This window comes from Lepidochelys kempii, chromosome 8 (assembly GCF_965140265.1).
Source record: "Lepidochelys kempii isolate rLepKem1 chromosome 8, rLepKem1.hap2, whole genome shotgun sequence".
Lineage (NCBI taxonomy): Eukaryota > Metazoa > Chordata > Testudines > Cheloniidae > Lepidochelys > Lepidochelys kempii.
The window spans coordinates 15,594,809-15,607,931 of NC_133263.1; the positions used below are offsets into that span (position 1 = coordinate 15,594,809).

The 13,123-nt window shown below is 42.8% G+C and overlaps 2 protein-coding genes across 7 annotated transcripts in view; one reads left to right on the forward strand and one right to left on the reverse strand.

The window, feature by feature from the left end:
- The first annotated feature begins 958 nt into the window (after positions 1–958).
- Positions 959–9,336, forward strand: CCNI2 (cyclin I family member 2). The gene is made up of 5 exons (XM_073355675.1): positions 959–1,384; positions 4,496–4,652; positions 5,812–5,946; positions 6,749–6,823; positions 8,054–9,336. Exons 2-5 carry the CDS (start codon positions 4,539–4,541, stop codon positions 8,222–8,224), a joined length of 495 nt encoding a protein of 164 aa, XP_073211776.1. The 5' UTR covers positions 959–1,384; positions 4,496–4,538; the 3' UTR covers positions 8,225–9,336.
- The window catches only part of SEPTIN8 (septin 8), a 77,732-nt gene continuing 71,437 nt past the window's right edge, over positions 6,829–13,123 (reverse strand). For 4 of the 6 annotated variants that reach the window (XM_073355670.1, XM_073355668.1, XM_073355667.1 and 1 more), the window contains one exon: positions 8,002–9,459. In XM_073355670.1, coding sequence (XP_073211771.1) covers positions 9,294–9,459 — 166 coding nt within the window. In that variant the 3' untranslated portion in view covers positions 8,002–9,293. Of the gene's footprint in view, positions 7,251–8,001; positions 9,460–13,123 lie in introns of those variants that run through there. The other 2 variants (XM_073355673.1, XM_073355669.1) reach the window with 2 other exon arrangements.

Here is a 13,123-nt window from a genome sequence, read left to right on the forward strand (position 1 = left end):
GCTACAGCTCACTTCATCAGATGTTTACCGTGGAAACTGCAACCACGGTAAACATCTGATGAAGTGAGCTGTAGCTCACGAAAGCTCATGCTCAAATAAATTGGTTAGTCTCTAAGGTGCCACAAGTACTCCTTTTCTTTATACCCTAAATAGCCACCAGGTTTAAAACAAAAGACCTACCAACATATAACTCTTATTTGTCAAGAAAGACATCTGCACCTGAATGGAGTTCTGAGATGCAGAGAGAGGCTAGAGCCTGCTATGCTAGTGAATGAAATTGAGACCCAGAAACTATTAACAGAAGTGGAATTGAGGAGTCTGTTTTTATTTTCCAGACTGAGTAAAACACAAAACAAAAAGACCATAAACAGTGAGAATCAAATGCCGTGTTTAAAATGTGTTCCCAGTTTAATATAACAGAAGGTATGGTCAGTAACAGACTAACAGTTATTAAAGGTGTGACACATAACATTAAATATAGACACTCACTTAGGTCCCCAATCCGGCAAACACTTCCACATGTGCTTCGTTTTTATTACCCTGAGCATCAGTGGCACGACTCGCATCACTCTCCAGACTGCGCATTGGTTCCTGCAGACGCGTTTGCTTTTTGCTAGTCGTGCCCGCTATGTTTTCGGAAGTGTGGACCCGGGCGTCAGCAGCGGAATCCCTGCCACGGCAACTCTCGAGAGCCCAAACAAAGGCCGGTGAGTGGCCGACGGCCACGCTGGCCTGGATACAGCGGGTGCTGAAAGCCCCCAGGGTACCCAGGGAGGCTGGGACAGTCCGAGAAGCAGAGGCGGCTGCCAGGCTGACACCGGATCCCGCCTCCAGCCGGGCGGGCTTGTTCCCAGGGCCGCAGGGCAGGAGGAGTTGCGGGCGGGCGGGCGGCGAGCTGCCTGCTCCATGCGGAGGCTCACGTAGCCCCCGGGAGGGGGAGCTGTCCTCCTGCTGCTGGGCTGGGCACCCCCGGGACCCGGCAGGGGAGGGCGATCTGTGCGAGCCCAGCTCCCGGCAGGGGAGAGGCGGAGCCTGGCGCGATCAGAGCCAGCCCCAAAGGCTGCGCAGGCTCCGGAGCCTGTCAACAGAGCGGTTCTCCCCGCTGGGTATCCCTGCCAGCGGCTCGTCCTCCGGGGCAGGGCAGGGCTGTCTTCCCCGCGGGCTGGGCGGGGGCCAGCAGCCCCCTTCTAGCATGATCCGGGGAGACCCCTCTGCCTGCACAGGCGGAGCCATTTCCTGGAGCTGAGGCTGCCGCAGCCGGAGCTGGGGCTGGACACAATGGGGGGGGAAGCGGCGGAGTGAAGGGCTGAACCCCACCGTGCAGGCGGCTCCCCAATGCCCTGCCCGCGCGGCCCAGGAGACCCGCAGCGGCCGATCCAGGGAGGTGAGCCCCGGGGAAGGGACGGGCACGGGTGTAGCTCTCGGCGGGACTGCCCCCCTCCCCCGCCACCGGCCCCCCTGGTACCCAGTGCTGGTACCCTGACTCTGATCCCAGCCCCCACCGCGTTCCCCGAGATTCCTGACTTGGGGCAGCCGCTCCCCGGCTCCCAGGGCCGGTGATGTGGTTACTTGTGTAGTTAGTTGCCAGCCCATCACATGATCGCCCTCCCTTTTGTTTCCGAAATGAAAACGAAAGAGGGATGGTGGAGTCGCTGCCTGCCTTGCTCCTGCCCTCTGCCCCTCAGCCTGGTTATTTTGTGGGTGCTGAGTGCAGCGTCCAGACAGAAGTTACCCCCCAGGGCGGGCTCAGATTGTGCTCCCAACATAAGGGCCTAGGAACGGAGTGGGAGAGGAAACCCTGGCCCAGATGTGTTCACACTAAGATCCAACAGTCAAATTCCACTCCCCTCCCCTTCCTTCTGGTGCCTTTTCAGCATTAAAAAAAAAACTAGAGCGAGAGAGAAACAGACAACTCCAGGGACCCAGGATTTTTTGCCCCCATCAGCTCTACAAGGGAGATAGAGCACAATGAGAAGTCAAGTGCCAAAAGGTCCTAAGGGCATCCCTGGCACCAGATCAAAATCATGGACAGTCCACGGGGTTCGCCCAGTTACAAGGAGACCCCCCTCCACCCTACATCTTAACACCCTGAGACAACCAGCCCCCCTGAGTGGGTTGTCATATAAAGGGGGCTTTGGGCCAATGTGTGACGAAGGGGGAAAAGTACAAGATACTCCCACCCTTCCCAGGGCCTGATATCCAAGTTAAAATGGGGTGGGGGGTTGTTAATGCTGCTCTAAAGCTATCCCTGCTCTGACTGTTTTCGGAGGGAGCGGATGGCACAGTACAGGCAGTGGCTGCTAGCCATGGCAACACAACGTGAGGCCCGCAGCTGGAGACTGATAGGATTATGGAGATCTCTCTCTCCACACCCTGGCTAGGCTCACAAGTGTTTAGAGAGGTGAGAATTTCCTAGGGGGTGCTAATTTCTTCAATCCTCACCCCTCTCACCCACCTTTCCCCCAACCATGTCAATCTCCCACTGCTTCCATCTTCTTTCTGTTTTAAAAAAAAAATAGTCAAGCTTACCTTATTGCTGCTGCTTCCAGATCCAAGGTTTAGCCCACTCAGGGAATGGGGTACCCTGTGTGACAGCATGTCCCTGTGATTGGCTCTGCCTCATCAGTGTGACTGGGGATCCAGAGTTATGGCCAGGGATTCCTGACCTATATGGCCTACCCAGGCCCATCCTCGTCATCCTGCTGTCAGCCCTGTGCAGAGGATGGTGTGTCTGAAATGTAGGTCTCTTATTCTCATGCGCCATTTGGGTAAATGCTGCCAGCTGCACCTCTTTGTGGAAACAAAGGAGGCAAAGACAAGAGAAGGAAATGAACTGTTGAATCATTTGATCCATTCCCCTGCTGTGGCAGGATTACTCTGTAACATGTCATTTTAAATAATGTGGTGCTTCAGGAAAGGCAGAAGATTGCAAATGGATTTTGATAAGAATCATTTGTAAATGTAAAATGTGAGAGATCCTTTCTGTTAATCACTTGGAGTGCCAAGTTTGCACATACAGTATTTTGGGAAGTATAGTTACTTATATTGCCACTATTCATTTTTCTGTATTAAGAATTGCTTCTGTTTAATTTTAATTGTTATTAATTTTTTTTTAAACCAGGAGCAGGGATATGTAAGTGTGTATCAGAAAGTGGCCTGACAGTTCTTGTTTCGAACTCTCCTTTTGGTTAAATTGGCTTCAGTTCTTGTTTCAAACTCTCCCTTTGGTTAAATGTTACGGCTTTCAGTTCTGATGCTCTTTTACACCCAGTGCTAATTAAAGCCAAAGTCATGTGCATTATTTTTGCCTTTAGCAGGGGAGGGGAAAAACATGTCATGGAGTTTCAGCTTTGGAAATGTAGAGTAGTTTCCAGAAGATTCATGGAGGCTTTGAATACTTAACTGAGCTGCTGAAAATAGTGATAAGAGCTTCTGGGAAGCAAAGATGAGGAAGCCAGGGTCCACAGGTCTTTATAGAGAAAAGAAATCGAGAATTTAATATTAGTAAAAATCAACCTTGGGTCCAGTTTCACAGGTGAAACACTATGTCCAGTGCTCATGCTCTTTCCTTTCAGCTACTCATGTGGCACTGAATCTTTAATTTCACCTTGACAATGAAGTTGACATTTCTTAATACCCAAGTCTAACTGTTTTGACTGGTTAGAGGTGGTGATTTTTCTAAAGCAATGCTGTTTAAAATTTTGTTTTTAAAAATCAAATTTCCTTACCTGTGTTACCAGTAACAGCCAAGATTAAAACAACAAACAGAATTTTTAAAATCTAGTTTATTTTTCAGTAGCTTTCATTTAGCATCTTTGCATTGCTTTCTGCTTGACTAACGGAAACAGACTCACCAGTTTCATTTCAGGTTCTCAGTCACTAGCACTAGACTGTAAAGTTTAGATTCCAAACACTGCAATCAAAGTTTTATCTCGTTTTAAGCAAAACTCTTTCCCCTGGAATTATAAAACCCATTGAAAACAATTTTGTTCTTAGGTTTTGTGTGAAAACAAAGCAAAAAAGGATGTTGAACCTGTTTACCTTAAATTAAAACTTTAGACCTCTGTTTTCCAAAACATTTAATGTAGCAGTTAATAGGGTTTTTTTTTTTTAAAGCTAGTTGGGAACCTCATTTCATTTATAGAGTGCGTGAGCTCAGTAGTAGGTAGTCTTCCATCAGAAGGCTACTGCAAGCATTTATGAAGTCTATGAAGAAAAGCCCTTCGGCTGCATAGTTGTTCAGTTATCTGAGGTTCTTTCATCATGGATCTGCTTCTGCTTCCGTGGAAGTTAATGGCAAAATTGTCGTGAACTGGCATGAAAGCAAGATTGGGTCCTACCTCTTAACATCTTTGGCCAATAGACAAGTAGCAGGGACATTCTTTAGCTAGTTCTCAACATTTTAAAGTTGAAGAAGCCACTATGAAAAAAATCCTCATATAGTTTTAAGGAGTTGTGATAATGTTTTATAATGCTTCAGTTTTCCTTGGTTTAGATAGCTGTGCCTGCCTGGGAAACTGGCCCATCCACTCGTTGCCATGAAGTGTACCAGATCTTCTGAGTGTCAGAGACTTCCCTTCCTACTAGAGGATGCCCTAACAAGAGAGGCCAGGAATTGGAAGGTGCCAGTTTTTTGGAATTTCACACTGAAGGTATTTTTTTCTGTTCTCTATGGAAATGCATTAGGATTCCAGAAGGTTTTCTGCAAAATACAGCCCCAATTCTGCTATCCGATCCACATGTCCACATCGCATATGGACTAGATACCAGGATTGGGATCTGTGTCTGTCCAGATTTCAATTTAGTATAACAAGATGCACAATATCGAAAACACAGTTGATCCAAAATAAAATTTAGAGAATATCCTTGCATAAATGAGAACCTGGGAGTCGCAATCAGATGACAGGGGATTGTGTTTATTTGGTGTTAAATAGGTCATATACGTAAGTAGTCCTAAAATCTACACTGCTTGATCACTTTTTATTCCGCACCCTCCAATTTCACTGAGATGAGAGTAAGAGAGGATGCTCTGCGATCTAATGATTAGGAGTCAGGAAACTAAATTGTGTTCCTGGCTCTGCCGTTGGCTCACTCTGTTACCTAGGGAAGCCACTTAACTTCGCTCAGTTTTTCTGTTTGTCATATGGGGATAATAATGCTTACCACATTTGTAAAGTGCTTTGAAATCAAAGTGCAAAATTGCCCTTGAAAAGCATTTCAGACTATGTCCCTTCTCTTCACAATCTAATGGAAGTGCTAGATAAGTGCAAGGTATTAGTATTTATTTTATTAATCAACCGGGCTCTATCATCTGAATGGATAATTTGAGATCAATATAATACAAGTTAATGGTGGACATTGTTATCTGAATCATCCCCTAATTTATACTTTGTGCCTATGACACAGCTCTGGTTGCTTTTATATTAACATTTAAATGCATACCATAAATCACTTACAATAATACAATGTCAACAAGACTTATTTTAGTCTGTCCTCTCCTCGGAACATGTCCTCAGAAGAAAAGCCTCTGTAGGTAGATAGGTTTTGCGGCATGTCCTCTATGGTAGCAAACTTGGCTTCTATCCAGTCCAGGGATAGAGCAAATTTGAGAGACAAGGAGCTGCACAAAGAACCTGTAGATGTACAAATCAGCTCAAGCCCTCAAGATGATCTCTACTGTTGGACTAAGAGTATAACTGAGCTGTTGATTAGAGCATTTAAACAGATGGGGTTTTAAATTCTATTCCTCCAAAGTAAGTGTGGTGTTTAACAAACCACCAATTGTGTTTTAACTTTCTTCCTCCATCTCAGGGGACAGATCTCTCTCCATCACATTATGAGAAAGCAGTTCTCTGGATTGCAGAATTGAGCTCCCAGTTCCAATTTTACTCTGAAACGTTTGCCTTGGCTATCAACATTCTTAACCGGTTTTTGGCATCAGTAAAGGTAGAGATTCTCTTTGGAAGCTTTCTTTTATGATTTTATTATTAACCAGGGCTGCCGCGAATATTTAATTAGGATTCAGTTTGTACACAAATCTAGCTGGACTGTAGGTATTTCAGAATCACTCCGATAGTGAACCTCTAGAAAGCACAGAACTCAGATAGCAATCAAGGCCCTGGCATGTGTTAAACTTTAAGTCAGTAGGACATAAGTAGGAGCTTAATTTAAGCACATACTTGAGTGCTGTCCTAAATAGGGATTCCACCTGAATTATAGTTCAAATGTAGTTATAAACATGAAGACTTTGTGTTCGTGCAACTACGTTTCACCACTATTTTACACAAACTACGGGCCTGATGGTTCTGCCTTTGGAATCAGTGGCAAAATTTCTCATTGGCTTTGGTGTCAACAGGACAGGACCCTATCTTATGTATTATTACTCAGAGTCATAATCGGCATCAGGCAAAGGTTCAAGTCTAGTATACAGTACCCACCAATTTACAATAAATAAATGGAATCATCACTTTCTGACTGGTAGCACTGCAGGTTAGGGCTGACTGTATTGCATGATCTAAAAACGGAATGCCGTGATACCTGCACTCAGGAGGGGATTCCTTCCATTGTAATTTTTCATGTCTTTGCTTTGTTTGAGCATTCCTTTATTAATAGGAACTTCAATTGAGGTGAAAGTAGTTTTAATGCAAACTAAAGGTGAAGACTTGGGCCTCTCTGTCTGAATGACCATTGTTTATTTTCATCTAGAACGTTGTCTTCTGTGCTCAGTGTTTTGCTCTTTCCCCTGCAGGCACAAGTAAAATACCTTCGGTGCATAGCAGTTACCTGCCTCGTCCTTGCAGCAAAAACCAATGAAGAAGATGAGGTCTGTATGTTTTATTTAAATACAGTAAATCAACTTCTGGTCATTCTTGGAAGTCATTCATGTTTCCAGGCTTTTACCAATTTATCCTCTTTGTCCTTTGGTTAGCTAACCTGTAAAGTGGGAACAATAACACTTGTCTTGTCTTGATATTACTTAACCATCATTTGGAAAGTGTAATGAGTCCCTTGAATGAAAGATGTATATTATTAAAGCTCTGTCCTTCACTTGTGCTGCAGTGGTGGGAAATTGGGAGATTAAGGAAGCCAAGACAGGGTAATAGTTCTTCAAAGGAAGGTTAGAAGGTATGTATTTTCCTGAAGGTAGAAGATGTGGCTTGACTTCTATCCAATTAAGTTTGGAGAAGATAACTCAAACATGGGTTGGTTCCCAGTCCATTCATTAAACACTTAAATCAGCAACTGCTTACCTGAAAAGAGATAATCTCTGTGAGATAATTACCCAGTTATAATCATGTGGCTAAAACCTCTTGCAGCATTTTGAAAGCACACCTCAAAAATCATGTAAACCGTTTTGGACTAGTTCCATTTCAAATTTGGAGATTAAAAAAAAAAATCAAAGGCTTGTAATAATAGCTCAAAATTGCCTTCCAAGAGCATAGACTGCATCCTCTCCTCTTCGTTATCTAAATGTGGCCAAAGCTTTTATTTTTCAAACTGTAATGAAAGGAGAAGAGCTCTGGGCTCAAGACCTTTTTAAAGGTCATGAAGTAGAAGAACTTGGTATTGTAAATGCTGGAGTCAGAATTGTGTTTCTCCTTGAACATGTCAACATCCTTGAAATGCTCTGCAGAGATGCTCATAAGCCTTCACACAATACATACCGTAAGGTTGTGCTTTGCAATATTTTCCCAGTGTACAGGAGAAGTTGAATCATTGGCCACAGGAAATAAGATAACCACAAATAAAGAAAAAGCACAGAGAAACAGGCTAGCAGGAGGCTTCAGGGAGACCGTCACAACAGCAAAATAATAAGGCTGGGGAAGCAGCGCTCTTGAATCTCGAATTTCATATTAAACAGGGTCACATTCCCTCTTGGTGTTGTCAGGAGGTATTTAGAAATCGGGTAACCTGAATTTAAACAATTCTTGGCTCCTCAAGGCACCCATGTGTTAATCAGATCCCTTTGCATGCACAGACAACAAAAGGTCGCGCACAACGTTGTGTAGTAAGGTGGCTTCTTTATTATTATTATTCTTTTCAATTTTCACAGGTAATACCATCAGTGAAGAAGCTTGCAGTGCAGAGTGGTTGTAAATGCTCTCCAGCTGAGATTTTGAGAATGGAAAGAATTATACTAGATAAGCTTCACTGGGATCTTTACACAGCTACACCTATGGATTTCTTAAACATTGTAAGCACTAAGAATTTTGCAAAAGTCTAAACCAGTTTTGTTTCTCGTTTAAGGAAACAGCTCTTTTACCAAATAAGACTAGAAAACACAGATGCACGTGCGCTCACCACCCCCCTCCACAGTGACTTTTAAGCCACACATTCTTAGCTATCTGCAAGTCTTTTGAAGAATGTTACAGTGCAAAATGTCGATTTCTTTTAAACACTGCTAGTCAAAACCTTTAATTTTTGTTTAAAAATTATTCAACCAGACCCCCATTTTTAAAGGACAACTAAAATGGACTTTAAAAAGATTCCTGTACTGCACAACTGTACTCCATTTTTATTTCTATTTTTTTAAATACACACTGCAAAAATATTTCTAACTATTTCCATTCTATTAATACTGTACATACAAAGCTGTCAGAATTTTTGCTACATTTCACACACAGGTCCTCTCAAACCATCTTTTGCCCCCCACTGAAACTTGACCACAGTTTTGGGCAATTAGACCATACGGATCTGGCACTTAGTCACATTATTTGCTAAACACTTCATAGAAACAATTACACTTTTCTTAAATAAATGATCATGTGTTTATAAGGCAAAAATCACATGTTATGAACATACCCTGGGCTCTCTTTTTATGGTAATGGATGGATATTTAAACCATATTAAGCTGCTGATTGTTTGAAAACCACCTATCATAGCCAGGTGCTTGGACTATGAATTTACTGAGGAAACAGAAGCATTACAACTGAATTTACTCCTATCTGCTGGCCTGAATACCACTTGTCTTTTGTTGGCAATCAGGATAATGCAGTGACTTCAGAATTTGTTAGAAAACACAGACCTTTTACATTCATTATAAGCTTTAAAACAGTGTGATGGTTGGCAAGTACAACACAAACCAAGTAACACATGGTAACAGGGAAAATATTTCTACACTTCCTGATGTGGATTGAAATTAGTTTGCACTTCTGGTCAATAACATATGAAACGTACAAAGTTCACTGTTGACCTCTGCTTTTTTTATATATATATGTATGTATATATTTATCTTCTCTCCAGTTCCATGCCATGGTGATGTCCAACTGGCCCCATCTACTAAATGGGCTGCCTCAGATGAATCCTTCCCGCCATGTTGCGTTCTTGACCAAACAGCTACAGCACTGTATGGCATGCCACCAACTATTGCAGTTTAAGGGCTCCACATTGGCTTTGGTGATCATCACCTTAGAGTTGGAGAGGCTGACTCCTGACTGGTTTCCTGTTATTACTGATCTGCTAAAAAAAGCACAGGTAGGAGTCAAAATGGCCTCAAACCACAAATTTGAGGCCAGCGCACAGATAAATGAATAAAGCTTGCGGCGTATTTACAACCAACATTGCACGTTTTTAATGTACTTCTCAGGAGTGCATGTATATGTCAGGGTCTGTTCTCCCTTTGATACCAACCCCCTTAGTGTTAATAGGAGTTAGGTACTCCTGGAGGAAAGAGGGCACTGCATTTCGTTACAGGGGTCTTTTATTGTGAAAGGTGGGTCAATCACATTAGACCCAATTTTCGAGACATTTCAGTGCTCATTTGCTCTCAAAGAGGAGGAGGTTCTTCATTGTTCTCAGTGGGAACTGCTGGGTGCTGAGCAGGATTGAAAATCTGCTCGTTTATATGATTTAGGAATGCCAGGATCTTTCAGTGCATTTACTTCAGCTAAAAACAGTCTGTTGAACATATGGATAGATGAAGGCCACACCCTACCTCCTGGGCATTTCTGTTTGTCTTGAAATGGAGACATTTTCTCTTATTTACAGAACACATGTGCTCATTAAGAACATGTGCAGTGAGTATGGAGGTAGTCTGGGAGTCAAAAAACCTAGAATCTGTTCTTAACTTTGCCATTTGCTCATCATGTGACCTTGGGCTCGTCAGTGACTGAACCCCCTACATCCTAGTTTCCTCGTCAGTAACATTAGGATAATGATTTTCACCCACCTTTTGTAAAATTCTGGAGATCTACTGATGAGAAGCTCTATAAATGCTAAGCTATTATTATAAGCCTTGAATACTGGAAAATTTGATATTGGTTTTTTCCTTTCACTGAGCTTACTTAGAATTGCACGTCAATTAAAGCTTTCACCAGAGGACAGAATAATTTAACAAACTGGAGAAAAATGGTTCTGTATCTTTCATTGCAGGTTAGTAGCGTCAAATTCATCCATTGTAAAGAGCTTGTGGATCAGCAGCTAATGCATTTACAACCATCCAATGCTGTTTATATCTTTAATCCTGCCAACCAAGCCATCCAAGCCCATCCAGAGGAAAAGTTACCCTACTGTTATTCTGAATGGAAGAATTCAAGTCAAATTAGTTCAAGGGTCACTGTGAGTCAGCCAGTTCCAGCAACTTTCACACCTACTTCCGTCAAAATTCATGAAGACAGCATGGAGACAGATGAGTTCTATGATGGATTCAGGCACCTATACAACGAGGATGGTGTCCCAGAAGGTGGAAGGGTCAGCATCGCTGGCTCATGCAATAATCTGAGGCAAGGAGAAAGTAGTTCCCCTTGTCCTCCATTACAGCCACCTGAAATTAACTAGGGGAGGCCATAATTGTGTAGGAACTAGCAAATGCGGTTGCCAATAGGTCAGATGAATGGAATGCTAGATGCTGTCAAATGAAAGCATTCCTTGTTTTGGATAGAGCAATGCCAAAAACGTTAACTTGCCGCCTTTTAAGTGTGTCCTAAAACAATGTTTGCTACTTCCCCACCATTTTTGTATGATCGGAGCATAAAGCTGGGTTAAAACCTCAACAGCTATGGATAGCTGAGGTCATACAACTCAGGGATCTAAATTCAGCAGATGGGGCTTCACACTGCACTCGGAGGAACTGATGAAACTACATTCCTTGGGCAGCTATTATTTAGGCTCTCTCCCAGCATGCATTGTGACTTCAGCCCTTCCAGGCTATAACATTGTTCTCTTCTACCAGCTGTTTCCATAATTTGAACAGCTGTAGGTGAGTTGCCTTGTGGGGAAGGGAGCTCCCATGGCATGGACGATTAGGTCTATTGAAATATTCCTAGGTGGGACCAAACTTCTGATTTAACAGTGAACAAAAATGTGTCATGAGAACAGACTAAGCCACAGTGTAGGAAATTCCAGTTTTACTTAAGGGCTGATCTTGAACTCAAAAGATGCTCTGAGTGCTCTGGCACCTTTCAGAATCAAGCTTTTAGGACTGATCCATTGCAACCAATGGAAAGACCCCAGTGGGCTTTGCATCAGACCTTCACAGATTATGTGGTGCAATTGAATTTTGTTCATATTGTAGCATGCGAACTGTCTCTCTCTTTTTTTTTTTAAAAAAAAAACACCTTTTCTTTTACAATGTATATATTTTTAAAAACATTTGGTTCTTTGCCTTAACTACTAATTTCCACAGTGAGGCAGTTAAACTGACTTCTGTAGTTTGTAACAGTTTTAAAGCAGCCTGGCAAATGTTTTAAAGGATGAGTCCTGAAAGAGTGATTGTTACTTTTTTATTTAAAACGGGGGCCAGCACTTTTAAGTTAATTTTTTGTTTGTATACTAATTTGAAAGTGTAATCAGAATAATACTGTAGGGAAAACAGATTAGGCCTTGATCCTGCAAGTTGTGGCCCAGTATGAAAGCTAGTTACGTGCCTTTGTATGAGTGCAGGTAAGGGGCTTCAGGCATAACTCATCAGAGTGAGGGCCCCGGCCCATTCACTCTCAGTTGCGCATGGGTGAACATGGGGTGGGGCTAAGCAGAGACCTGAATGTAAGTGTCGTCCTAATGCTACTAGAGGGTTTACCCAAGCCTCACTCTAGCTATGCAGCAGCATTCTCCTTAATGAAGGATGAGGTTTCCTGGCAATCCTTGTCCTGCTCATCTCTTTTTACCTTGTGCTTATGTGAAGCATCTCCCACAGCTACGCTGTGCGGGCTCAAAACTGTTAGTGGCTGAATTAACAGATTTAGTTTTAGAAATGTTCTGGTAAAATGTTGACAGCGTAAGCACCGTGGTACGGTCAGCTTTGTGCATGCGTGCACATGCGCGGGTGTGTAAGCCAAATTTCTTTTAAACTGCAAAAATATGTGCTAAATGTACCAAACAGTTGTTATCGCAGGGTGATGAATTAATGCAAGCGAGAGATGTGTGTATGAGTGCATTTGGACAACCACTGGAACCCAGGATGGAGTCATACAGCAAGGCAGGGCTATCACAAACTGTGAATGTTGCGCTTTATACTAGTTTAAACCACAGCTCTCCGTACAGGTTGAACAGGGTGGTTTGCCAGTCTGTCTCTTTGCAAGGATGTAGTAAATAAGTTTTCAAATTGGAATTAAAAAAGGATGCACTGTACCAGAAGAGAAAACTGTTTACAAGCCTTTCCACGCATCTCGAGGGCTAGTTTCTGGAGGGACTTGGAATGTTATTTATTAATCCTGCCAAAGTCGCATAAGGAACGTTTTCATTTTGTGGTAGGACCCCCCGAAAAAAAGCCAAGAAGAAGAAGAAAAAAAAAAAAAGCAACGCCTTCCTTTTCTATCACAAACTGTGACTTGACTGCCTGACTTTTAAAGAGGCAAGTTATCTTTTGTAGTTTTCATTAAATAAACTGTAATCTAAATTCTGGCTTTCTAAGTGTGTTCCTTAAGGTTAAGAATGTAATAAAATTGGAATAGGGTCACAATCTGCCCTGATGCCACTCCATGCAATCCCTTGAAGGTAACAGGGTTGAGGGGGTGTTTGTCAAGGGACAATTTGGTCCCAGGGCTGTTTCATTTTGTATGCTGTTTCTTATGCACCCTCAGTAGCATAGCTGTAACTGACCTAAAACACTCAGACACATTGCACATCTTCCTTCCTGTCTAGCTTTGAGCTTGTGGGTAGTTTCCTGCCCCTCAGCTGGACAATT

Excerpts from the sequence above, each read along its gene's own strand:
- CCNI2 (XM_073355675.1), top strand. The coding sequence starts at position 4,539 with ATGAAGTGTACCAGATCTTCTGAGTGTCAGAGACTTCCCTTCCTACTA. Across the intron at positions 4,653-5,811 it reads TTTGGAATTTCACACTGAAG|GGGACAGATCTCTCTCCATC; the intron begins GTATTTTTTTCT and ends CCTCCATCTCAG. Across the intron at positions 6,824-8,053 it reads AAACCAATGAAGAAGATGAG|GTAATACCATCAGTGAAGAA; the intron begins GTCTGTATGTTT and ends CAATTTTCACAG.